This window comes from Thermobia domestica, chromosome 4, assembly GCF_964235325.1.
Source record: "Thermobia domestica chromosome 4, izTheDome1.hap1.1, whole genome shotgun sequence".
Taxonomy (NCBI): Eukaryota; Metazoa; Arthropoda; class Insecta; order Zygentoma; family Lepismatidae; genus Thermobia; species Thermobia domestica.
The window spans coordinates 266,858,968-266,886,764 of record NC_137457.1 but is presented as its reverse complement, the minus strand read 5'-3'; the positions used below and the strand labels follow the sequence as shown (position 1 = coordinate 266,886,764).

The window sequence follows — 27,797 nt, the reverse complement described above, 5'->3', positions numbered from 1 at the left end:
TAAACAACTCTACTAACTAACTAACTCTATGGCCTATGGAACCCGGAGGTTCAATGCCGCGTTCACAAAAGCTCTACACTGACTTCTATCCTTAGCCAATTGAATCCAGTTTCTACTTTGTATTCTTATCTCAGCGAGATCCATCTTAATATTGTCCTCCCATCTGCCCCTAGGTCTTCCTAATGGTCGTTTTCCGTTTGGTCTTCCAGTCAAGACTTTGAATGCGTCTCTACTTTCTTCCATTCTAGCTACCTGACCTGCCCACCTAAGCCTCCTAGACTTGACGACCCTAACAATGTTGGGTAACCGTATAAATTATGTAGTTCCTCGTTATGAAGTTTCCGCCATTCCCCATTCCCGTTCCTCTTGGGTCCGAATATTCGTCTAAGGATCTTGTTCTCAAATACTTTCAGTCTATGTTCTTCCCTCAGAGTAAGCGACCATGTTTCGCAACCATACAGAACAACAGGCATGATTATCGTTTTGTATATTTTAAGCTTCAAATTTCTCGACAGAATTCGCGACGACAAGAGACTTTGAACCGAATAGTAACACGAATTCTACACCCTTTGAAAATGTTCAGTAGACTTATTTTTTATTGTTCTTTACAGTGTGTATAAAAAATAAAAGTATGCCTATCAGAACAAAATTAAAAATAATATTTAAAAATAATTTCTGGTATTAGATTCTAACTATATTTGTCTCTTCCGCCTATCTTCGCGATCCCCTAGGGGCCGCGACTCCCAGGTTGAGAAACCCTCCTCTAGGCATACATGAGTTATGATGGAACATACATACATACACTTTTATATGTATAAATGCAGATAAGAGAGAGTTGAGAGAGAGCGATTAAGGAATTACCGCTCTCAATCTCTTCCCTTTACTTTTGCGATTCGTGAATTTCTTACGTGACAGTTTGGGGCTAGCTAGTTTTTTGTCTTGAACCACGATCCGATTTTCGATATGCTCTACCTAAATGCTGTAATGCGAATATTGAGAAGTTATCTGCGATGAAAGTAGCTGCAAATAAATATTACATACCGTAACTTATTTATTGCTATTACACGATTTTTTAAATTTGTATTCAATATTCACACATAACACACCGACGTTCTGTGAATACCTCAGATGTTATATTTTAAAGATAAGAATTACTTATGTCGTGAAATGATATGAATATATATATTCAACTGATATATACAACTGATGATATGAATATATATATTCAACTCATATATACAACTGATGATATGAAAATATATATACAACTGATGAATTGTAATGTAACTATTTTACATAATTTTCATGCATTGAGGAAAGTAGAATATCATAAAGGAATCTCACCTGAACGGGTATCGAACTCACGATTTAAACGCTCGGTGGTGTACCACTGAGCTAATATGACCGCTTTTCGGAAGCTGCTTCTGAAATATAACTGAGCTCATACGCAAATGCTCTTTTCCGTATGGAAATCACAATGACGAAACGAGAGTGTGAATACATAGTCTCGAAATATTGTATCATTAAGTATTTCAATCAATGTTACTTTTTTCTACACTTAATACCATTTCAACATGTCTTATTATATTTAACAGAAGGAAAAACATATCTGTACATCTTTTCCCGATTACTAAGGTTGGCTTTGGAGGTTCGAACCAGCAGCTTTAGTTTACTGTTTTCCGAAGACACCCGAAGTTGGACTTCGAAAGTGTTCGTCTCAAAACAGCTATAATCATATCGCTCAATCTGTTTGGTATATGGTATATGTTTTTATACGTGTAAAGTCAGTATAACAATTCATTCTTTAAACAGCTTTTCGTATGTATTAATATTCCTTTATAAAAACTGTTTTTATTATTATTATTACGGCGCACCATTTTCAGATTTCTTTCGCGAGTCGTTGACCAAGTCGTTCGCCACCCCACAATAGGCGTGTCGTGCAAGTAACCAATCACACGCCAGGTACTAGCTTTTACCTATTGCTTCCTTCTCACAGCTCAGAACATTGGTAACTATGGATAGACGTACAGCAGTAATTACTTTATGGGAGTTGGAAGGTTATTCTGCAACTGCAGCTAGCAGGCGAGTAGGTGTCCCGGCCTCTACAGGAAGGCGATGGATTCGGAAATATGGTGCTACAGGTCAGACTGGTAATTTACGATCTCCTGGTCGTCCGCATGTGTCAACCGAAGCCCAAGATGCGGGATTAGTAAACGAAGCCCGGTTAGACCCACTAAGGACGTCTGGACAGCTAAGGGAAGCTTCTCTCTTTCCTGGTAGTAAGCATACAGCTCTGCGAAGGCTTCGTCATGCTGGGTTACGTGGCCGTGTTGCTGCCGTGAAGGAAAAACTCTCAGACGACCACAAAATTTACCGTCTCGCGTTTGCACAGGCGAATGTGGGTCTCAATTGGGAAAACGTAGTTTTCTCAGATGAATCCATATTCACAACATCAAAGGAGGGACGCCGTTTTGTGTATCGTCCGAGAGGCATCCGATATGACCATGGATATGTGGCTGCTTGCAATCGCAGTGGCCATGTATCTATTTTATGTTGGGGTTGGATTTCCAGTCGCGGAGCAGGACAGCTTCATAGAATTGAAGGACATCTGGACAATGCTCAGTACTTAGACATTATCAGTAATATCATGGTGCCATCTGTACGAGTATTTCAGCCTGATGGTGTAATTCAGTTCCAGCAATACCAGTCGCCAATACATACTTCCCGTGTGGTTCATGAATGGTTCGCAGGGCACCCTGAGATTGATTTAATCGACTGGTCGCCTCGTGGAGCAGACCTCAATCTCATGGAAAATATGTGGGCAGAAGTGAAGCGTACTCTAAGGGAAAGTTGGCCTGAGGCAGATCCACCAAGAACTCAGGATGACCTGTGGCATTTTGTTTCCGAAGCATGGCTGGAGGTAGGGGAAGGAGATAGATTTGTCACCCATGTAATAGATTTCATGCCCAGAAGAATGGGGCGTGTAATAAATTCAGAAGGGTCTTGGACACAATATTAATGTCCCCGCCTTAACTCCCGAAAAAAGCCCTTTTCAGGGCTACCTAAACGCCTCTGAAAATATTTCTAGAAGCAAACCACTCCTTGTATCCCATTTCTATGCAATCCTACTAGCAAAAGAATGATAATTAGCTGTAGGCTTTGAACTCAAGACCTCTTCAGTGGCAAGTCCGTACTCTACCAGTGAACTAACATGAACACGCAAACCTAACCTGAAGAAACACGATTTTCAATTTCTGGTATTCGATGACAATGATGCTCATATACTTTGCAAATGTTGTATTCAACTTGGGATATTCCGCAACACACACACACACATAAACAAAGCGAAAGAGAGAGAGAGAGAGAGAGAGAGAGAGAGAGAGAGAGAGAGATGAATACACAAAAGCATATTCAACGTATTCGAATGAGACTCTAAGTAACGACATTCCGTTCTAAAGAGAATTTGTGTTTCTTCCCGTGACGTTAAGGGGATCGGGAAAAGTTATGTGTCTTGAAGCAGGATACGACTTTGGATACTCTGTTTATACACTTTCTATATCCGTAGGAATATACTGTATTTCACGAATATAAATAACATACTGTAATGAGAATATTGAGAAGTTAAATCTGTATGACAAATAGCTGCAAATAAATACACTACATAACTTATTTATTGCTATTCAACGATTTTCCTAACTTGTATTTAACATTCTCATATAATACCGACCTACTGTGAAAATTATCTCAGATGTTATATTTTAAACATAATACTTACTATGTTCTGCAATTATTATGTTATATATAAACAACTTATATATTTTAATGTAATTATTTTATATAATTTTTCATGCATTGCGGAAAATATAATTTTAAAAAAAAGTATTAGCCCAGACGAGAATCGAACTCTCAACCATATGATTTGAAATCCGACAGCTTACCAATGAGCTAACGCAAGGACTTCTAGAACTAAGCTTCTAGCGATGTATAACGGATCTCATGATAATTATGACATTCATATCCATTACAAACGCAGTTTCTGTTCTACTTTGACTTTTATTTTAGTACTCAGGCGATAATTATGTTCTATTTCTTAATTTTGAGCATTCTTTTACATATGGAAAGATTCTTTAACGTATTTAAATGTTCCATTACGTATAGAGAGCTAAATGACAAACAAGCATGTGCTCACATTAATAAAAACGTTTCGAAATATTGTATCATTTAGTATTTCAATCAATGTTGCTTTTTTAAACACTTGGTATCAAGTCTTATTATATTTAAAAGAAGAAAAACACATCTGCAAACTTTTACCCTTTTGCAAAGGCTGGCTTGGAGGTTCGAACCTGGCTTACTTTTTCCCGAAGATACCCGAAGCTGGACTTAAAAAATTTTTGCCTCAAAACACCAATAAAGAATGCGCTCAACCTTTTTGAGACAAGGTGTACCTATGTCTTATGATAGGGAATAGACCCCTATACATAACCATATAACCATATAAGGTAATAGAACCTCATCTAAGAGGATAAATTGGGCCAAAAGACCAAACACGTGGTACAACGTATTGCTTACGTTTATATTTTGACAATTTTGTACCCCTAGAAGGAAACGAGGTGGACCATCCAAATTTATCATAATACATGTTAGGATCCGGTACTATAATACCCAATGTTTAAATTGGTCAATTTCCAAAATTTAAGGGGTGGGCCAAAGTACCCCTCCCAAATTTTTCAAGGGGTGCATTAATGTACCCATGTCTTATGAAAGGTAATGGACACCTGTATACGCCCATATAACCATATAAGGTAATAGGACCTCATCAACGGGGATAAAATCGACCAAAATCCAAACACGTGGTACTACGTATTGCTTACGTTTATATTTTGGCAATTTTGTACCCCTAAAAGGGAACGAGGTGGACCATCCAAATTTATCATAATACATATTAGGGTCCTGTACTATAATACCCAATGTTTAAATTGGGCAATTTCTAAAATTTAAGGGGTGGGCCAAGGTACCCCTCCCAAATTTTTAAAGGGGTGCACCAATGTACCCATATCTTATGAAAGATAATAGACTCCTGTATACGCTCATATAACTATATAGGGTAATAACACCTCATCAAAGGTGATAAATTACGTCAAAAACCCCCGAAATTTGAATTTTTGGCAATTTTTTACCCATGAAAGGGAACGACATAGACACCCAATACTGATAGAGGTACATACTATGGTCCTAGGCTACCACACCAAATTTTTAGATTTGGCAATTTCCAAAATTTAAGGGGTGGGCCAAGGTACTCTTCCCAAATTTTTCAAGGGGTGCACCAATGTACCCATGTCTTATGATAGATAATGGACCACTATACATGACCATATAACTATATAAGGTAATAGGACCTCATCCAGGGAGATAAATTAGGTCGAAAACCAAACACGTGGTATAACGTATTGCTTACGTTTATATTTTTGGCAATTTTGTACCCCTAGAAGGAAACAAGGTGGACCGTCCAAATTTATCATAATAGATATTAGGGTCCTGTACTATAATACCCAATGTTTAAATTGGGCAATTTCCAAAATTTAAGGGGTGGGCCAAGGTACCCCTCCCAAATTTTTCAAGGGTGCATTAATATACCCATGTCTTATGAAAGGGAATGGACCCCTGTATACGTCCATATAACTATATAGGGTAATAATACCTCATCAAAGGGGATAAATTAGGTCAAAATCCCCCGAAATTTGAATTTTTGGCAATTTTTTACCCATGAAAGGGAACGACATAGACACCCAATACTGATAGAGGTACATACTATGGTCCTAGGCTACCACACCAAATTTTTAGATTTGGCAATTTCCAAAATTTAAGGGGGGTGGTCCTATGTACCCCTGCCAAAATTTAGGGGGTGGGCCATGGTACCCCTGCCAAAATTTAGAGGGGGTGGTCCTAAGTACCCCTAGGTCATTGCCCCCGGGCCAGGTCATTGACCTTTCACCCCGGTCATGAAAGAGAGTGAGGATGAGTCATTCGGGCCAACGCGGGTCCCTACTACTACATTGGAATTAATACTTTGAAGTGCCATAGAACACATGCATAAAGATCCTTCCAACGATTGTGTATGGACATAGGGAAAAGGTCATCATAAGAGGTCAAAGGTCACGCAGTTAAAATTCCATGTTTGATGTGTTAGCAACTATGAAACTGTGACGTTCGAAAAATGATTTGAGCTACCATGGAACATGCATAAAGGTCCTTCGAATTGGTGTATATGGGCATAGGAAAAAGGTCAACAATGTCATAAAAGGTCAAAGGTCACGCAGTTAAAATTTCATATTTGAAGTGTTAACAAGTATGAAACTGCGATGTTGGAAATAAGGATTTGAGTTTCCACTAGACATATGCAGAAAGGATCTTCGAATTGGTGTGTGTGTGAGGTCAACAATATCGTAAAAGGTCAAAGGTCACGCAGGTAAAAATATCACGTTTGATGTGTTAGAAAATATGGAACGGCGACGTTTGAAAAATGATTTGAGCTTCCACAGGACACATGCATAAAGGTCCTTCGAATTGGTGTGTATGGGCATACAGTCTGTAGTACAGTCTGTTCTCAGGATTTTTTAATTTCTTTTTTATTTTTGGAGAACTCCTGAGTGATTTGCATTTACATGTGATATTTTCATTGGAAAATGCTACCCAAATAATATGTTTTTTTAGAATTTAGACGAAAGAAAATTCTGCACCCACTATGCCCTAGAATGTCCTGCACACAATAGTGCGCATTCTATAATGACTTCCTAAAATTAAGTATTCTTGTTATTTAAAAGAAAAGATTTCCGAGAGCCCAAAAATATATTCTTAATTTTTTATACCATACCAACTAAATTAGTTCTCAAACATTGCCGTCTCATACTTGCCAATATACGAACTATAAACTTCTTATTTCGTGACCTTTGACCTTTTATGACTCTTTTGACCATTAATTATGCACGTATTCCATGGCCACCTTTTTGCATGTATTCTATGGCAGGTCAAATCACTTTTCAAACGTCACACTTTCATATTTGCTAATATAAACTATCATGTTTTAACTGCGTAACCTTTGACCTTTTATTACATTGTTGACCTTTTTCCTATGCCCATACACACCAATTGGAAAGACCTTTATGCATATTTTCTATGGCAGCTCAAATCCTTATTTCCAACATCACAGTTTCATACTTGCTAATACATCAAGCATGAAATTTTAACTGCGTGACCTTTGACCTTTAAGGACGTTCTTGATGTTTTCCCTGTGCCCATACACATCCGTTGGAAGGACCTTTCTGTATGTATTCTATGGCACGTCATATCATTTTTCAAACGTCGTCGTTTCATATTTTCTAACACATCAAACGTGATATTTTTACCTGCGTGACCTTTGACCTTTTACGATATTGTTGACCTCGCACACACACCAATTCGAAAATCCTTTCTGCATATGTCTAGTGGAAACTCAAATCCTTATTTCCAACATCGCAGTTTCATACTTGTTAACACTTCAAATATGAAATTTTAACTGCGTGACCTTTGACCTTTTATGACATTGTTGATCTTTTTCCTATGCCCATACACACCAATTGGAAAGACCTTTATGCATATTTTCTATGGCAGCTCAAATCCTTATTTCCAACATCACAGTTTCACACTTGCTAATACATCAAACATGAAATTTTAACTGCGTGACCTTTGACCTTTTATGACATTGTTGACTTTTTTCTATCCTCATACACACCAATTGGAAGGACTTGTGTCCTGTGCAGCATGCATGTGTCCTGTGGAAGCTCAAATCATTTTTCAAACGTCGCCGTTCCATATTTTCTAACACAACGTGATATTTTTACCTGCGTGACCTTTGACCTTTTACGATATTGTTGACCTCACACACACACCAATTCGAAGATCCTTTCTGCATATGTCCAATGGAAACTCAAATCCTTATTTCCAACATCGCAGTTTCATACTTGTTAACACTTCAAATATGAAATTTTAACTGCGTGACCTTTGACCTTTTATGACATTGTTGACCTTTTTCCTATGCCCATATACACCAATTCGAAGGACCTTTATGCATGTTCCATGGTAGCTCAAATCATTTTTCGAACGTCACAGTTTCATAGTTGCTAACACATCAAACATGGAATTTTAACTGCGTGACCTTTGACCTCTTATGATGACCTTTTCCCTATGTCCATACACAGTCGTTGGAAGGATCTTTATGCATGTGTTCTATAGCACTTCAAAGTATTAATTCCAATGTCACAGTTTCTTATTTGTTAACACATCAAATATGACGTTTTAACTACGTGACCTTTGACCTCTGATGATATTGCTGACCTCTTCGTTTTGCTAAAAAGGATGTTCAGTAGATTCTTTGTGCATATGTGTTTTTAACATTATCCTCAACTGAATTAGTTGTGTACAATAAGCTGTTGAAAAGGGAGCTTTTTCTTCAAAGGTCACAGATGACCTGTTAGAGGTCACCGGGTCACGATTGCCCAAATTTCTCGTTATCACATTGTTTCGGATCAGAATTTATGTCGATATACCAATTTTTGCTACCGGAGATGGATATTCAAAAAAATGGCATGTGAGACTACTATTTAACATTGAAATCCCATAAGGAAAAAATTGCATTTTGACCTTTGACTCTGTAACTCCACAAACAATAATGCCCGCGATCTCGTTTTGCTATCAAACAAATCTTCTGACCTTCCTCTAAATTGCCTGCAAATTTCACAGTTCTAGCTTTTACCAGTTCTGAGTACTATGAAATTAAAGTTTACACACGAATTATGGGACAGTCTGTATATATATATATATATATATATATATATATATATATATATATATATATATATATATATATATATATATATATATATATATATATATATATATATATATATATATATATGTGTGTGTGTATGTATGTATGTATATATATATGCATACGAGGGTATATATAAATTTTTTAAGTGCTCAGGGTATTTAAGTGTCTTAATCCGGCCCTGCTATCATTTTCAAGGCCAGAACATAGGCGTTCTATTTAACGTAACGCGTTTGTTATCCATATATGCACAAGCAAAGCAAAGAAAAAGAAAGTAGTTCTTCTAATCTTCCGGAAACCGATTTTACTGAACCCCTTAACTGTACCCCCCTACCTTACATGAAAATTGATTCAGTTCGACGATAATATTGACCTTCAGGCTAGTAAAAACAATAGAAATTAATAATTATGTAATCTATTTCTTTGTAAAATTTGAACTTTTGTTTTTTGAAATTTTGCTATTCTTTACTTATTGGTGTTCTATGGTTATTTTCTTGAATTACAAATGAAATGAAATGAAATGAAATCTTTAAGTTTTACGTCCCACGGTTATGCCGGTTAGGCTAAAGGAGACGGTGATAATGAGAGATGAGTGAAATGGTGGAATGAAGAAAGTGGGAGGAAACGGGAGAACCCCGAGAAAACCCACGAGCACGGTGTTTGTCCACCACAAAGTTCACTTGGCGGGGGCTGGGATCGAACCCGGGACCCCAAGCACCAGAGGTGAACGCTCTACCACTGAGCCACCGTGCCCCCCTGAATTACAAATATAACACATATTTGTCTGTGACTTCGCATGCAGGCTTTCATAGTAACATTTCAGATTAAATCAGTTTAAATATTCATTCTTTCGTTAAATGTTAAAAAAAAAAAAAAAACATACATTAGGTGTTAAATTCCGAAATTCTAAAATACATGAAGAAAATATATATTTTTCTTCATAATAATTAATACATGAGCATAGTGAAGCAAACACAATCCTTCATTGAAAACATATTGCAGAGCACTCTTTCGCCCTTGAAACAATATGGGTTATTCCTTCTCCCGCGAGTAGCAGAAGCAAAATTTCTCCTTCGAGTCCTTACCTTCTAGGGTGCAGTGAGCAACAAAGTGACTGAGACTTCGCTCTATTTTCTTCTCTCGCATTTGTAGCAAGGAGGTAGGAAAAGAAAAATTTATGTCACGAAAATTGTGTGATCACATTTTACATAAGGCCAGGCGTTTAAAGAGCTGGTCTGTGGCAACAGAGTATGCTAGAAATAACCAAGTCAAAACACGTGAATAGAAGGTAACATCAAGCATTGTGACTAGCACTATAATACAATATCTCTCATGGACATCAGGTACTTCATAATAAAATAACTTGAAATTTTTATTCTGTCTTTTCTTATTCGTATACAGAAATAAAACTAAAATGAAACTATAAGCTCCCGTATACTACGCCGAGTGCAAATAACCTAACCAGTTAATATCTTTAAGAAGCCAAATTCAAAACAACGGTCATGTGGAGCAAAGATAATCAATGGTCATCCCACAGTGTTACGCTATTTGATAGTATTTTTAAAATTATGTACATATTCTTGTAAATACTTTTAAACAGCATTAGATAATGAATTGTCTTGTTTTGGGTGTTTTCTCCGAGAGCCAATTACTTGCCGTAACTAGACGGTGTCATTAAGTCAGCAGAGCACAGGTGCAGTGATCATTTTCATTCCCCTCTAACTTTAAAAAAGATACACGGAAAATGGGATTTAGGGGATTACTGTAGAGATAGATTAAAAAGTTTTATATATATTTTTTGTTACATATGTAATTTATAATTTGACTCCTTTATTATATATTTACAGACTAAAGATGGTGAACTTTAGAGTTTTGGTAATTTTAACATCTGGAGCTATCATATTAGCCAGTGCTCAAGTGCCTCAACTGGGTGGCTGTCCCGACCTCAAAACAGTTGAAGATTTTGATTTTGATAAGGTAAGGTGCACTAAGGTTCGCATGTCTAGGAGCAACTTATTCATATAATACAAAGTTGAGCTGAATGAAGACATTGCAAAAGAGAAAACCCATAGTCAAAGCTCAGGGAGCATAACATAAAGTTTAGTTACAATAATACCATCAGTTGGCTGGTTGGTTTCGAGTTAACACCTATAGAGGAAAGTGGGTAAATACTGCACACTTAAGGTTTAATTGCGAATTATGCAGACATTTTGGGATGAAAAATGACTAAGAACTCAGGAACATATAATCACATCCTTTAACTTAAAACGTAGGTATAAGCTATTATGTCAACTGCATTACATCATGAAAAAACAAGCGAAAAAGTGAGTGAGGCAAATGCGCGGTATTCACCACCCATGTAGGGTAATAGCGCGCAGATGATTTTCTAATAGTAAATAACCCAATGTAACATATAAACCAAACATATGTTTATATATTTAATAATCTACTACGTACTATAAACTTGAAATACTGAAAACAGAGACAATAAACTTGAAACACTATCCTTGAAAGGAAATACTTGAGGTAAAACTTGAAATAAGGCCTATTGCAAACATTAAGATAAACTATTGTCAAGTCTATTTGCACATTGCTTATTCTTTCCAGCTCTTGCGTTTAGTTTTCTTTAAGTACTTTCTCCGCATCTGCGAAAATAAGAGGGGAACAAAATTTTGAGTATATTTTGTCCCTTAAAAATAATGAGGGGGAAAACCGCGCACTAATGGAATACGTTGCGCACTATTACCCCATATGCACCTTCACACCCACACACACACACACACAAAAAAAAATAATTGAAAATAGAACATACTAATATTGTCGGGTAGTTGTTTTATATTTTAAAAGAGCATGGTATCCTACATACGTTAGCAACATAATTTCGTTCTTCTTCAAAACACATCCAACACACAACATTTTAATGTCTCTGCTCAAATTTAAGCACCTTCCCACTTTTTCTTTCAACATGTACTGCGCAGTTATTGTGGCGCGCACAGCCAACTGCTACATGCTGCATTGTTTCACTCCTTGTTCGATACCTGTCAGGTCACTTGTCATTACAAATATCATGCTCTGCGATATCATAGAGAAACTTTGATGCGCGGTATTACCCTCCTGCGCGGTATTTGCCCACTTTCCTCTACTACATGAGACGTGAACCTATAGCCTAACGTGCAAGCCGAACCACATGAGCTCCCACTTGGAACCGAATCCAAGCTTCTCAACCATGATGGAGTTTAATAGCGTCGTCTGCTTTGAAAGACAGGAAGGATCATCTTTTTAGTGTGTATCATATATAAGTAATGAATTCATTAATTACTATAATATTAGTGTAATAAAGAACTGATCTATATATTAAAATGCTAGGTTTATATGTTAGTCATCAAGAAAATTTTATATGTTTGTGGCCAATCCTTTAGACACTGATACTCGGAACCACAAACTGTAGAAAGATGCCGTTTTCACTGATCGATTGCAAATTTTATGTAAATTGCTCAATTGTAATTGAATATTAAAAAAAAAGTAGCCGTTATTTGTTTATTACGTTTTTAGGGGTACACTGGAAGCAGGGGCGGATCCAGGACGGACTTCTGGGGGGGGGCGGTCGGCGGTAATACTGCTACTTTTAAGAGCTCCAAACTTGTTATGGATGGGTTTATTTATATATAAAATAAGAAAATTTCCTCTTGTGGGGGGGGGGGCGATCGCCCCGATCACCCCCCTCTGGATCCGCCCCTGACTGGAAGTATTGAAATTTTAAAGTAAAGCATCATATCTTACGAGTTATACATTCCAACACCACACATTTGTATACGGGGTTAGTATATCTCTCCGGCGTTTGTTTCATGGCCAATTGATGAAAAATGAAGGATGATCATTTCTCCAGTCTAAAATCAATCTTTATTGTTTGTAGTTTTCGCTTAATGAACACCATATATCACTGACATTATAATTAATAGTGCTTATTGCATATTGAATGCAAAAAAGAAAGAAAACAATGATCATACATGAATTGGAAACTCCAGCCGAAAGTAGGCTCAAATCTTGCAAACGGAGCGAGATATTGAAAAATAATAGAGAAAAATCTCCCCTTCATGATACTCCTTGCCGGATTTTAAAAAAATCAAGATCTCCTTCACTTGTGTCTGTAAAGAGATATGTACAGACAGCGCCGGATTTAGGTGGGTGCGAAGGTGCACGTACGCCCCCCTTTCGTTGTAAATATACACTATCTAAAATGAAAAGCTAGCAGTGAAAATAGCAACACTTTCCGAAACTTTCTGCCATCATGTTTCCGTTTAGGGCTTAAAAGAAAGAAGAGCTTTGCAAAAGCAATAGTTTTAAATTGCTTGTCTAAAGGTTGAAGGAAAAGGATTCACCAAGTAAAACAATATAACATTTGTGAAGTAGAGTAGAAAACAGAAGTCAGGAGAGAGGAACATTCCCCCCCCCCCCGTGGATAACACTTGCGGTCCTCTTTAAAATACTTTCCTCCGTTCTATGCATCAGGGTTGTCTGGGGTAACTAATATTGTCACATGTCACTTTAAGGGTTTCTGTGTAACTAGTTATTTTGGTTGGTGCACCCCCAGAGAATCCTGGATCCGGCCCTGCTTACAGATGTTGTGAGGAATGACAGGGAAATTCATGCTCATATGTGAATGAAGCGCTGTGTAGAGAGCGCAGGTTCAGCCAATAATGTAATTTAAAAAAAAAAAAAGATAATCTCCTTCCTTCTACATAGTAAGTATAGAACATATTTCCACAACATGCTTATCTAAGTCAGAGTGTGAAATTGTAATAGACTAGGGGTGGGGGGGATTAGAGTGAAAAAAGAAAAAAAAACTTCGCACTGGAATATTTCAACATTGAGAGTTCACATATTTGAACTTCCATAACTGTTAAACAAAGTGACCTTATGAATACTGTTAACCTCTAGTTCATCTATTAATTACACGTGAAATACATGTTAATTGCATTTGAATTACTGTAATTAAATTGCAATTAATTATGATATTGGTGTCACTTTATTCAACCCAGTAGGTTATTAGTAAGATTAATTTTCTTCCAAAATATTAAGTAAGGAAATTCTCCCCTTCTTCCCAATATTTCGCACATTGTTCTGAGCACAAATTTATCTTAATTTAGAAATGTTATGTGAAATACTTAAATAAACTTACCCACTGACAGCAGGCTAACAGTTTTTCATATTACCATTAGAGATATTATTAATTCTATATGTGTAGTTTAATAAACATAGTTTAGCTACCATTTCGGGTGCTTTTAATAAGAATGTTTGCTAAGGCTTAACCCTATATATAAAAATACCGGTGACATCACTACTTAAGAGGTATGCAGTATATTTAGGGTAATCGTACGGGATAACTTATGGGAGAAATGAAAATTTAAGAATTTGCTTTTCTGTCACCAGGAGAAAAAAAAAACTGATTTAATGTAATTGTTATCGTTTTTATAATTTGCTTAAACAGGAGCTCTCTCGTGGCTAAGCGGTTAGCGTACGCGCCTTTGGCGTGGGAGACTCGGGTTCGATTCCCGGCGGGAGCTCATGTGGTTCGGATTCCACGTTAATCAGTAGGTCCACGTCTCATATAGCCTCGCTGGTGAACGGGACGCTAAACTGAAATCAACTCAACTCAATTTGCTTAAACAATGAATGCCAAGAAAACATTTACCTGACTGATCAAAATTTCATATATTAGCTTTTAAAAGATTATTTAAGCTTACATAAGTTTTTACACTTATTCTTTATTAGGATTCAATAAGAAGCTCACCACTTTTCGTATATAAACAACTCGTTCTGTCCAAGGTATATAAACTAACAGGTAGCTCCAGTTCGCATTTAGCGTTCTGATTGGCTCCCTGTCCGTGACGTCATGTGGAGGGATTTTTGTCCATCTTGAAGCAGTATATAAACTAGCGTAATTGCGTATGCAGTATTTTACTTGTCCTCTTGAAGGATATCTCGCGATAAGCATGTTATAAAATAGAGGATCTGCCCATATGTATCTTCATCCTATTAGGTAACTGAAAGAAGCCAAAAACTAACCTAGCATCGGCACGTCTGATTGGCTACTCTCGTTTCTGCCATATACATTGTGATCTTCATATGTAAACATGTAGTGTGCATGTCGTTTATTTTTATTTAAGTCGTTTCTTATTATTTATACAGGGAGTCCATAAAGTCCTGCATGAAAGTAAAACTCTATAACTTGGAAACCGTTACGTTTAAGTGTATACATTTTTGGGGTTGGAAGAAGGGAAGTTTAAAGTTTTGTTCTGGCCACAATGCTCGATGACGTTTGCGCTGGCATTTTCGCCGATCCCAAGAGGTTCGTCCAATACATGGCTGAATTAGCACTCTTATTGGCCACATACGGATGACGTCACAAAGATTCAGGTCCAACTTGCTACTATGTGTATTGCTTTCGTTTCTTTGTTTTGTGTGTGTGCGTGTTTAAAAACAGAAAGAGAAGATTATGAATATTATTACTTGTGAAATACATTGAATTATAATTCTTGATTCATGTTCACTTCGTACGCGGTACAAATAAATTATCCTTAAATAAATCTTCGTCCAAATAAAAGTGTTATAAAACACTCTTCACATGAATTGCAATTTTAACATTTTTATTAAATCACAGAGACAATATTAGCTAATGGTGCTCACAATGAATACACCGGCTTTTGCAGAAATCGTGCACTTTGTTACCCGTATGCAACACCTTTTTTTGATTTCAAATTTGCGTACAGAACTTGGGTTCCACTCAATTGATGGTGTAAAATTGAAAACGTCTTGGCTTTGTTACTTTTACCAGGTACAAAAATGTTTCTAAGATTAACTTTGCATTACACGCTCCAATTCGTCTTTATTTGCATCCAAAAGTAGGTCTGGTTTAGAAGTATTTTGCCGCAAATCACGTTGTAGTGTCGTTATTGATAATGCATGATCGGTTCATTCACGAAATGCCCACCAAACTAAACTAGATGGCATTTATTAGCTAACATTCTTTATGAACCATATAAGGGTAGCAACTGGAACATACAATGTGAATTGTATTATATTTCGTTTGAGTTTAGCATCTCTTTCAACACCAAGGTTATAATGAGACATGGACCTATTGCTACTCGTGGAATCCGGATCTTCTGGGCCAAAGACGCGTACGTTAACGATATAGTCACGATATAGTTCCTGTAAAGTTAACCCTGCTTTTCTTTAGAATGAATATACCAGGGTCAACTTTACATCGCCTTAAACTTTCAACGAGTGGTTCCCAAGGGCCAGCCTCCTGAAGGGGACTTGGAAGAACAAGCAAGGGATCATAAGCTGACTACAGAAATAAACTATAATCTTGTCAAAAAGCTTAACAAATGTTACGTTTTTGATATTTTGTCTTTCTTATACTCCCATTCGAGACTTTTAAGAAATTAAACACTTCATAAATATAAACAGATGAAAACAAGGCGAGTGGTTTGAGGTTTGGAGTCCCCTTCAGCAGCAAAGCTATATGAGACGTTAAACTACAGTTTAACGTAAAATCGTAGTTTAACTACATAAGTTCTCGCCGAAAATCAAACTCAGATCTCTTGCGCCGAAGACGTCTATGCTAATCATATAGCTAGGAGGAAACTAAACATGAAAATATGGTTATGATTGCATTATCGTTATTATTATTATTATTATTATTATTATTATTATTATTATTATTATTATTATTATTATTATTATTATTATTATTATTATTATTATTATTGAAGCCTTGAGATTTCAATGATGAATCTGAAATCAGACAAAAAGCACATATGGGCAATGAGTGGGAGGGAGGTTAGCGAGAAGTACCGGGTATAGGAAGGAGGCGCCAGGTAAACGTTTAGGAACCACTGCTTTAAACTTAAGAAACTACTTACACTTTATGAGCTCCCACTTGTGTTTCCTGCTTTGCCCTGCCCTTGTGCGGATTTGATGCAAAACTAGCTTGTACAGACCAGTCAGCACAGATTGACCTGTATTTTACGCACTTGATGATATAATTGCATCAAGAAACCATTATCAATAAAGATACGACAATAACATTTGTTACAAAATATCTCTCCACGTCCAGTGCACGTACAAACTACAGTTCATTTTTTAAATTATCTCTATACGAAACTCGTAATTTTTAAATGGGCCTATTCCATCAGCGGATTTTCATTCTGCTACGAATGCTTTCAGAAAGGATTTCCTTCATAATCCACTGGAAAGTGTAGGAGACCTAAGAAAACAGACACCTGAATAGCATATGGAGTGAGGTTAAGAGCAAGGATAACAGATCTGAAAACACTAGCCGAGAATTGTATGTTGCATTTACTGCAGATTTTGAAACAGGCCGGTAGCTAGCCCAAAAATGTAGCGAGAGCCCGGCTGAAATTAGGGGGGCCCGATCCAACCATATTATAGTTCATTTGCAAGCCTACCGTGAAAATTTTAGGGGGCCGGTCCCCTAGACTTCCCCTGGATACGGGCATGTTTTGAAATCACATTCCAAAAGCTGGCAATTTACAGGAAAGATGCAATAATTTAGATTTCATTTCCAAATTGAATTTAGCGTTCCTTTCAGCAGGAGACTTATGAGCTTCTGCCGGAAGTCGAACACGGGCCTCCTGCGCCAAAGGTGTGTACGTTATCCACCTACCATTAGGAAGCTATATGTAATAATTTAGAAACGAAAGATAATTTCTGAGGAACTAGCATGCAGACATGTCTATACACTGAACCATTTAAGTATAGGGTTACAAACTTATAAACAACAACACTAGACGCCTTCGGCGCGAGAGACCTGAGTTTGTTTTCCGGCGAGAACTTATGTAGTTAGGATTTTACGTTAAGCAGTAGCTTCAAGTCTCATATAGCTTTGCTGCTGAAACCACTCGCCTTGTTTTCATCTGTTTATATTTATGAAGTATTTAATTACTTAAAAGTCTCGAATGGGAGTATTAGAAAGACAAAATATCAAACTCGTAACATCTGTTTTTTTTTTTTTTTTTTTTTTTTGACAACCTTATAGTTTATTTCAGTAGTCAGTTTGTGATTTCTTGCTTGTTCTTCCAAGTCCCCTTCAGAGGGTTGGCCCTTGGGAACCACTCGTTGAAAGTTTAAGGCGATGTAAAGTCGACCCTGGTATATTCATTCTAAAGAAAAGCAGGGTTAACTTTACATTGTCTGGAACTATATCATGACTATATCGTTAACACGCGTTTTTTGTCCATTGACCCAGATTCGATTCCCGGCGTAATCCCATGTGGTTCGGATTCCACGAGTAGCAATAGGTCCATGTCTCATTATAACCTTGGTGTTGAAAGGGATGCTAAACTCAAACGAAATATAATACAATTCACATTGTATGTTCCAGTTGCTACCCTTATATGGTTCATAAAGAATGTTAGCTAATAAATGCCATCTAGTTCAGTTTGGTGGGCATTTCTCGTGCAATTGAACCGATCATGCATTATCAATAACGACACTACAACGTGATTTGCGGCAAAATACTTCTAAACCAGACCTACTTTTGGATGCAAATAAAGACGAATTGGAGCGTGTAATGTAAAGTTAATCTTAGAAACATTTTTGTACCTGGTAAAAGTAACAAGGCCAAGACGTTTTCAATTTTACACCATCAATTGAGTGGAACCCAAGTTCTGTACGCAAATTTGAAATTAAAAAAAAAAAAAAGTGTTGCATACCGGTAACAAAGTGCACGATTTCTGCAAAAGCCAGTGTATTCATTGTGAGCACCATTAGCTAATATTGTCTCTGTGATTTAATAAAAATGTTAAAATTGCAATTCATGTGAAGAGTGTTTTATAACACTTTTATTTGGACGAAGATTTATTTAAGGATAATTTATTTGTACCGCGTACGAAGTGAACATGAATCAAGAATTATAATTCAATGTATTTCACAAGTAATAATATTCATAATCTTCTCTTTCTGTTTTTAAACACTCATATACAAAAAACAGAGAAACGAAAGCAACAAGGATTGTAGTAGGTTGAACTTGAGTCTTTGTGACGTCATCCTTACGTGGCCAATAAGAGTGCTAATTCAGCCATGTGATGGACGAACCTCTTGGGATCGGCGAAAATGCTTTGCGCTGGTAATCGCGTGACTTAAAATGGTGTCTATTAAAGAAAAGGCACAATGTGCTTTGTGGTTTGCGGAATTAAAATCTTGCGTTTCAATGCGGAGAAAGTTCCAAACAACGTATGGAGAAACACCCCCAGCAGAAATCAGTACGAGAAGTTCAAAGAAACGGGAAGTGTGTCAGATTTACCACGCAGTGGAAGGCTAGGAACGAGTGACGATGTGATTCACACGTTGCAGGACAGCGTGGCCAAGAGTCCAATAAAGTCGCTTAAACGTAGGTCATTGGAACTGGGAATACCGAAGTCAACGTTACACAAGATCGTACGCAAGAATTTGAAGTTAAATTTGTGCACCAGCTGATAGAGGAAGATTGATATGAGAATGGAATTCTGTGAGTCAATGCTTACCCGCTTACAAGAAGATGGTGACCTTCTGTCTCGTTTTCTGTTCTCAGATGAAGCCACATTTCATGTATCGGGAAAAGTGAACAGGAACAACTTCCGAATTGGGGGTGGTGGTGAAAAATCCACGTGAATTCGAGGAGCATAAGCGGGGTAGTCCCAAAGTCAATGTGTGGTGTGCTGTTTCAATGGATCACATTATCGGCCCTGTTTTCTTCGAGGAAGAGACGGTAAATGCTAACAATTACCTGAACATGCTACAGACATTCCTTTTGCCAGAACTTACTAGGTTAGGCATCCTTAATGAGGTCCACATGCAACAGGATGGGGCACCGCCGCACTATGCTCTTCAAGTTCGACAGTTTCTTAACGAAGAACTTAAGGATTGATCGAATGGATTGGATTGGCCGAAGAGGACCCACACCTTGGCCTGCAAGATCACCAGATTTGTCGCCTTGTGATTACTGGCTGTGGGGACACGTGAAGACCAAGTTGTATTCACAGAAGCCAGCTAATCTGCACGGTCTCAAGAACAAAATAACTGATGTGATTTTGAACATTCCAGACGAGCACCGCAAACACGCAATTCTTGGTTTCCCCAAAAGACTGCAAGGGTGTTTGGACGTGAATGGTGCACAATTGGAGGTTTGGCGATGAACCTTAACTAGCTGAAACAAAACTTTAAACCTTTCTGTAAGTTCACCAAAAAGTATTTGTTAATACATTACGTAGTTTGCAAGTTATAGAGTTTTACTTCCCTGCAGGACTTTATGGACTCCCTGTACAGTATTATGCAATGGTTACATGCTGCACGTATGGGTGTAGAAATACGAGTGAGAAGAAATTACCCGGAATAATCTTTCACAGGTAAGAAAATCACCAACCATAGGATACGTATGTCTATGACGTATGGTTTCACGATTTCGTGGTATGGCCTCTATTTTATAACATGATTGGGGATACGTCGAGGTGATTTCACCCACTGCAAAGTATCCTGGGGAAAATGAGAGCAGAAAGGCTGAATCGAAAGTCCTGTCGTTTCAAAACAACCATAAACAAAAGCGAATCGTTATTGCAAGAACCAAGTTAATAATAAAGACTCCTTCAGAGAAGTAATGCTCCCGGAAGTAGGAACTAAATACACGGTTTTGATTGGTTGGCGTTATCCGTTTCTCGCCACGTAGCGTACATATAGCAGAGACCAAACGCTTGCTGCTTTCGGTCCTCGTGGCCGAGCGTGCTAGTGCAACGTGCTAGTAATAGTAATCGTTTTGGAGTGGGTTCAAACCCGGCCAAAGGAGTTTTTTTTTTTATTTTTTTAAATTTTCATAAGACATTTTTTCATTAAAATAAGATGAAAATAATACTCAAAAAGTGATTTACTTACGTTACGCGTGCTGTTTTGCTATACAGATCCATAGTAGTAGTAGTAGTAGGAGGAGGAGGAGTAGGAACGGGTTAGAATCCCCGTAAGGCTCGCTTTGTTCCACCTTGACCCCCATGATATATATTTAACCTCAGTTGCTTCCTTGTAACCAACTTAAAACCACTGGCTAGGGTAGCGTTTAAACCAGCTGGCTAGGGTAGCACGCGAAAAAAATACTTCCGGAGTATTACTCTCCCGAAAGGGTCATGAATAATATAAGTTTGAAGTATAAAGTTTACAAAATCAACATTAATCAGTGTAACATTATAAATTATTCTGGTTCTTTTTCTTCGAATGAAGATACAATTTATTCTTAAGCCTGATATACACGGATGGAAAAACAAACAACCGAGAAAATACAAATATTATCGTTGCAGCACCAACACCAAGGCTATATGAGTCATGATTTACTAGTTACGAGGGTATTTCCAAAAGCTTCCGGACTGCCACTGAAATATCACGCCACTAGTAATAAGCCGGTCATGACATATAGTGCCATCTATGAAAAAAAAAGTATCAATATTTACAGTCTTGCTGCATCAGGTCATCGCTGTGCGTTGAGCTCGTCTATTGCATGACAATGTTCCAGTCCACACGGGTGTTATTTCCCGGGCTGCAGTAGAATGCTGTGACTTCGAGGAGAGTCACTATCCACTCTATAGCCCAGACTTAGCACTACAGCCGTGGTAACAATAGCTGTATAAACTGGCGCACTGTCATGCAATACGCAAGCTCAACACACAATGATTGAGTCAAATTCCTGCCACCAACGAACCGACGCACCTGGACAGTTGAAACTAATACATTGTTTTTCTCCTGGTAATATCTCTTTAAGGAATATATTTTAAGGTACAGAGAGAGTTTGCGATTATTCCTTATTATATCTATAGCTACACAGAATAGAAAATGTAATCATACTGTAGTTACATAATTCTTTCCGATCTGTGTTACAATCAATAGAGCATAACCTTTTTTGATGATAGGTTATTCTCTTTATTAAACTTCCTTCCTTGAGTGTCTTTTACTCTGTTATTTGTAGTTACTCACCATTACCTATGTTTTGACTAATGCTCTCCTTTAAAATAACTTTGAATACTATATCATAAGTCTTAGATATCACAATTCTTTTTAGTTTATTTTTCCAGACCACTCTCATAACCAAAGTCTGCACTTGTTATTTTAAGATAATTACACTGGTAGTTTAACATTTTCTACCCGTACTCGTCTGTACTAATTCCCAACACCTAGATGACACTATATGCCATGAACGGCTTATTATCAGTGGCGTGATATTTCAGTGTCAGGTCAGGATGGAAATTTTTGAAAATACCCTTCGTAAAATGGGATCCAAATCATTCCTCAGATTTGCAAAATGAAATGAAAAAATGAAATTTTTGAGTTTTACGTCCCACGGTTATGCCGGTTAGGCTAAAGGAGACGGTGATAATGGGAGATGAATGAAATGGTGGATTGAAGAAAGTGGGAGGAAACGGGATAACCCGAGAAAACCCACGCACACGGTGTTTGTCCACCACAAAGTTCACTTGGCGGGAGCTTCCTCAGATTTGCATCTGAAAATGACTATCCCCATTGAATTCAACAGGAAGCACGTGTGTTAGCTTTTGTCATGAAGAGAGACATAAAAAAATATTTTAAAAAAAGACATTATTTTGTAACACGACTATACCACTCACTTTTTATGTTATTTACTATGTTCTTTCTCTCTTTTTGTATACAAGAAATTGACTCCAGTTATAAATTTGGCGTCCTGACTAGTATTTTTACTAAATTTTTGCGATCGTCACGTCAATAATACATTTTATTACTTCGATGTAAAAAAAAAGTCAAACGAGTTACAACTGCTGAAAGACAAATTTTGGCGGAAATATTTGCACAGCTAAACAAGAACACCAGAAACAAAGTAAGAGTTTTTTTTTTTATTTGTACTAAACTATTGGAAATCTACGATTTCCCAAAAGACAACGGGCCTAGATCAAATCCAGAAGGAAGCAGTAATAATGTTAAGATAGGTTTAATGAACATTTATGACTTACGTTGTCCTTCTTTCTTTGTAGTTATTGTATGTAGTAGGCAATAATTTTGCAACGTTATTTGTTTAACACTAAATGATTCAATATATACATTGTAATTTTTTTTAAAAAAATATATATGCTAGACTAAGAAATGTAGAGTTCTTAGTAATCTGCCTTAAATACTTAAAGTAAGTAGTTTTATAAAATTAGGGAGATGGACAAAAACTGGTCCATTCCAATTACAGTGGTATTCAACCTTTTTTCTATATTGTTGCTGTTGTTTAGTGAACCCTTAATGATACTTATATTTCATTGTTGAAATTTAGTGTCAGTTCCGAGGCTATATGAGACTTCGATCTAAAGTTTAAGATAATCCTCTTAAATGTTAATGCTCTCTCACTGGGGAATCGAACCCGGAATCTCGTGTGCCTGCCTATATGCAGCATTCCGAGCTCAATTGTCGCTCAGTGGGAGTCGTATATGTAGTGCTTGTCGTTCCTATTCCAACGAGCAACATTAGAGGATACAATCCGTCCTAAACACTTTTCAAATTATGATATTTTTGGCTTTTAAAACTTTAATATATCAACGAGGTATGAACAGCTATGAAACTTGTTTTCCTTTCGAATTGGCCCGTATGTCTACATCTTTCAAACAAAACTACCATAATCATGTATATGATGTTTGACTGACTGTAGTATTTGTAATTCTGGACAAAAAGTTTCAATATGGCAACACTGTGTACCCTGAGAGTGGGGATAACAGTCACTGGACTTAGAACCGTTAGTGTATGCCAGACAAGATGGCGGAACGGTTGTCTCTGCAACAACGTGTACGTTTGTATTCTGCAATAAACAATTACGCGGAGGCTCGATCTCCTGTTTTGACACCACCTGACTTTTTCTTATGGAGTGTTTTAAAGGACAAAGTATATCAACAACACATACGTAATTTGGCCGAACTACGAGAAGTTATCAGAGAAGAGTTCCACAGGGTACCAGTAGGAGTCTGTCAAGCAACTTGTAACAACATTGCTCTTCGTCTCCAGGCATGTATAGATTTGGGTGGTCCATGAGTGGACCATGCCATGGGGAACAGACATTAAAATTCTTGTGAGGAAAAGTGTAAGAGTAATGTGTTTATGTTCAAATTTATGTTCACGTTATATTGCTAGTTTCTTCACCACAATCTTTGTAACATCATATGCATAATTATGAGGAACCTTGTAGTAAGTTAACTCACTTTTCACACTCCCGTTTATGGTATGCAATATCTACATCAGATTGTCTTTCTATGTGTCCGTTAAGAATTATATTATTAGTTATATCATCTGCAATATATTTCAGATCCTGATTCAACTGTCGCCAAATTTTATGCTTTAAGCGGGCAGACTACTAAATATTTTTCAAAAGCTAACAATTTTTCTTTTGCCAGTTTTTCGTAAGTGAAAAGAGATAATAAAATATAACTTACCTCAGTAATAGACAATGTTATTCTATACCCGAAAATACGAATCGGAAGAATTTTTAGTGTTGCCATCCATAGAAATTACAATGTGACCAGAATTTGAATTACCCAAAAATTTAGGTTATGGCAGCGACTAGAAAAATGAACTCAACGGCAATTGATGACTTATCATGCTGTCTGTGTTCCTTGTTAATTGCTTTTTAAATAATGTTTGTATTTTAATTCTACTGATAATTAAAAATTATTTATTTTGTACTCTTTATTACAAAATAAATACAAATATTATTTAAAAAATAGTTAACAAGGAAACAGACAGCATGATAAGTCATCAATTGCCGTTGAGTTCATTTTTCTAGTCGCTGCCATAATCTAGATTTTTGGGTAATTCAAATTCTGGTCACACTGTAATTTCTATGGATGGCAACACTGAAAAATCTTCCGATTCATATTTTCGGGTGTAGAATAACATTATCTATTACTGAGGTAAGTTACATTTCAGTATCTCTTTTCATTTATGAAAAACTGGCAAAACAAAAATTATTATCTTTTGAAAAATATTTAGTAGTCTGCCCACTTAAATACCTCTAACACACGGTGGCAAAGCTCTCGTATCAAAATGACAAATCCATAGTCGATACTTGTTCAAATCCGAGGTGTTTGAAAACTTTTAAGCGGTAGTATATATCAATGTTGAGGATCGAAGAACGTTCTTTCTCGTTATCTAACTATTTTATTTCTTTTCAGTATCTTGGCGTCTGGTATGAGATCGAGAGGTACTTTGCAGTCTTTCAATTTGGAGGACGTTGTGTGCTAGCTAACTACACAGATTTAGGCAATGGAAAATTTGGAGTTATAAACAGGCAAATCAGTTCATTGTAAGTACAGCAAGCAATTAGTTTGATATGTTCTTTAATAACAAGCTTTTAGACTTTCTGTTAATATTAATTGTTACTCTAATAGGAAGCGTTTAGAAAGTAAGCTGTAGAATCTGGAAATTAAAATCAGATGTCGATTTGTGTATGTTCACAAGTGATTAGGGATCAACTCTCCAGCAAATATTTTATGAACATATCTTTCTTGTAAATTTACGAAGCATGATATACAATGTGGGAAACTTTTAAACAACATAACTTGGTTCTGTCAGATGTTAAAGATTATATCGAGAAGGCTATAGTAGGTTAAAGATAAAATATATGCACAATTTTATGTACCTCGACATGCAATGGCGTTCGTAAGGGGAAGGGTACTAATGATACCTCCCTTAATGGATATCTCCCGATAACGGAAACTTTCGTAACACTGGCAAACTCTTTTGTCCCAGCAAAATTACGCGTATTATTATGGAAGAAAATCATTTTAGGAGCATTCTTATATACAGATATAGACAGTCTTCTTTTATCCTTCAACATGTTAAGAACCTCTTCAAAATGGACAGGAATTATTCTCGGCTCATACATATTTACCAGCCACAGAACGTACTTTCTGAAATTTGAAAATAAGTTTTCAATTGATCTCTTCAACTAATTCGGCAGTTACAAGAAAATTTCGATCAGAACCTAGTGTCTCAGAATTACAGCTGGTTTCCTTTGGAGAAATTCACAAATCGTCACGATTGGTTTGTTTTGTGTACATTTTCAGTAGTTAATAATAATATTCTTATTGCGTTACTTTTACTTTTAATACAGTCAATAACAGAATTGACTTTTCTGAAATATGATTTATACTTGAAAGGTAAATTATCACATAAGCATTATATTTTACAGTACATGCCCATATAAACATATCTCTCAGCAGTACTTTTGTTTCTGAACAGAGGGAGATTCCACCCGCCCTCATTCCCACACTAATTCGAACATTGAATATAATAACATTAAAATTCATCTAAAGTGACACTTCATCTAAAACATCATACACACAATATAAAGCAGGTTTAAGTGATAGGTTCAGAAAAAAAACCGCTATTTATTCATAAATATAAACCGGCTTTAGATTTGGATTTTGGCACCATTAATAAAATCTGGTAATCTACCTCTAATATATGTTTTAAATCTGGCAATAATAACACTAACATAGATACTGCGCTTCCTTTAACTCAGCTCTTTCTTTCGCTTACTGCGCTCTGCTCGTGGTTTTTAGTACCGATCTCTCACTTTATATTTATTTGGCGGTATTTTTATTATTTTTTTTCATACCATATTTCTTTCATCCATTCTTATCTTTGTTACCTTACCATTTAGTACGGAACAAGCTTGTTGTTCCGATAAATTTGGGGAATATTTAATTTTCCCACTGGAAAATTTATTGGGAAGTAACCAATTTTTGTTAAATTGAATACAGTACTTCGATATTAGCCTATATTACATTTAAAACTAATACACTTACTGTGTACTTCATTCAATTACCACATGAGTTGTGAGTAATCTAAATTTGTTTAACCTCTCTGTGACGGACACTTCTCTTGTACGGATAGATAATGATGTCCCATCGGTGTCCATTACTCGGAGATTTCACTGTATGAAATATTACATAAAAAGTAAAAAAATACCGTATATAAAAGCACGTGTCCTGGAGTAGGAATACTCGTGAAGCATCTTCAGTGATCAATAAAATATGCGATCACTTAAGTATTTCAAAAGAGAGACCTATGATCCGTCTTGGCCTTGATTCTAACAAGGTTAAATAAGATGCATGAGGGAGCGAACGAGCGTTGTCCTTGTACGTTTGTCTTTATATGATTAAGGCATTAAAGTAAACCTCTCTATACTAACTACCCTGACCCGAGCTACAACTGAATCATCAATTGGGTAGTCCACAACGCATTTCAGTAACTTTTTTTTTTTTACATTAGGCATTCTATGTAAGGAACATGTTTTTTGCAATCTACATAAAGTTACCCAGAAATAAAAAGAAAGTATAAATACGTAATTATTGCGACATATGGGGTATGTAAATGTGTGTATCTAATTTTTTGTCACTATTTCTGATTCCAGATTTTCAAAGAAAATAAATTTTTAAAAAATATGGATGAATGGCCTGGAGGGGGGAGAAAGATATATTTTCCGTACTTTTCTTCTTATCTTAAAATACTGTCATTAAGTATACTACTGTATGATATTCTAGATTACAATATTAGACATGTTAGCGTATAGTAAGACCTGTACACTGATAATAAAAAGGTAAATGAGAACAAGAAATAATGACTTGGAGTGTGGTACTTAAAGAGCGATTTCCCTTATTTTATACATACTGTGATCTAATTTCTCTTGTTCGATGTCTGTAATGGTCAGTTGACAATGTGATACTTTCTGTAAGCGTGGAAAAGATTTGTTTTTTTATGTGACATCTTTCTTTTTTCTTTCTTGCATTTCGTTGTTGACAAATGAGATAGAGATCATAGTTTCTCATTAATTAATGTTTCTAATTAACATTTCAGAAGATTATTTGCAGTACTTGATTGGGAATGCTTC

General features: G+C 36.6%; 1 protein-coding gene across 1 annotated transcript in view; it reads left to right on the top strand.

Moving 5' to 3' along the window:
* Window positions 1-27,797, top strand: part of LOC145684053 (apolipoprotein D-like) — a 67,046-nt gene that overhangs the window by 21,907 nt on the left and 17,342 nt on the right. Inside the window, exons 2-3 of the mRNA XM_081755890.1 lie at window positions 10,711-10,840; window positions 25,075-25,205. Of these exons, the coding sequence (XP_081612016.1) occupies window positions 10,718-10,840; window positions 25,075-25,205 (254 nt within the window). The 5' untranslated portion in view covers window positions 10,711-10,717. The remainder of the gene's footprint in view (window positions 1-10,710; window positions 10,841-25,074; window positions 25,206-27,797) is intronic.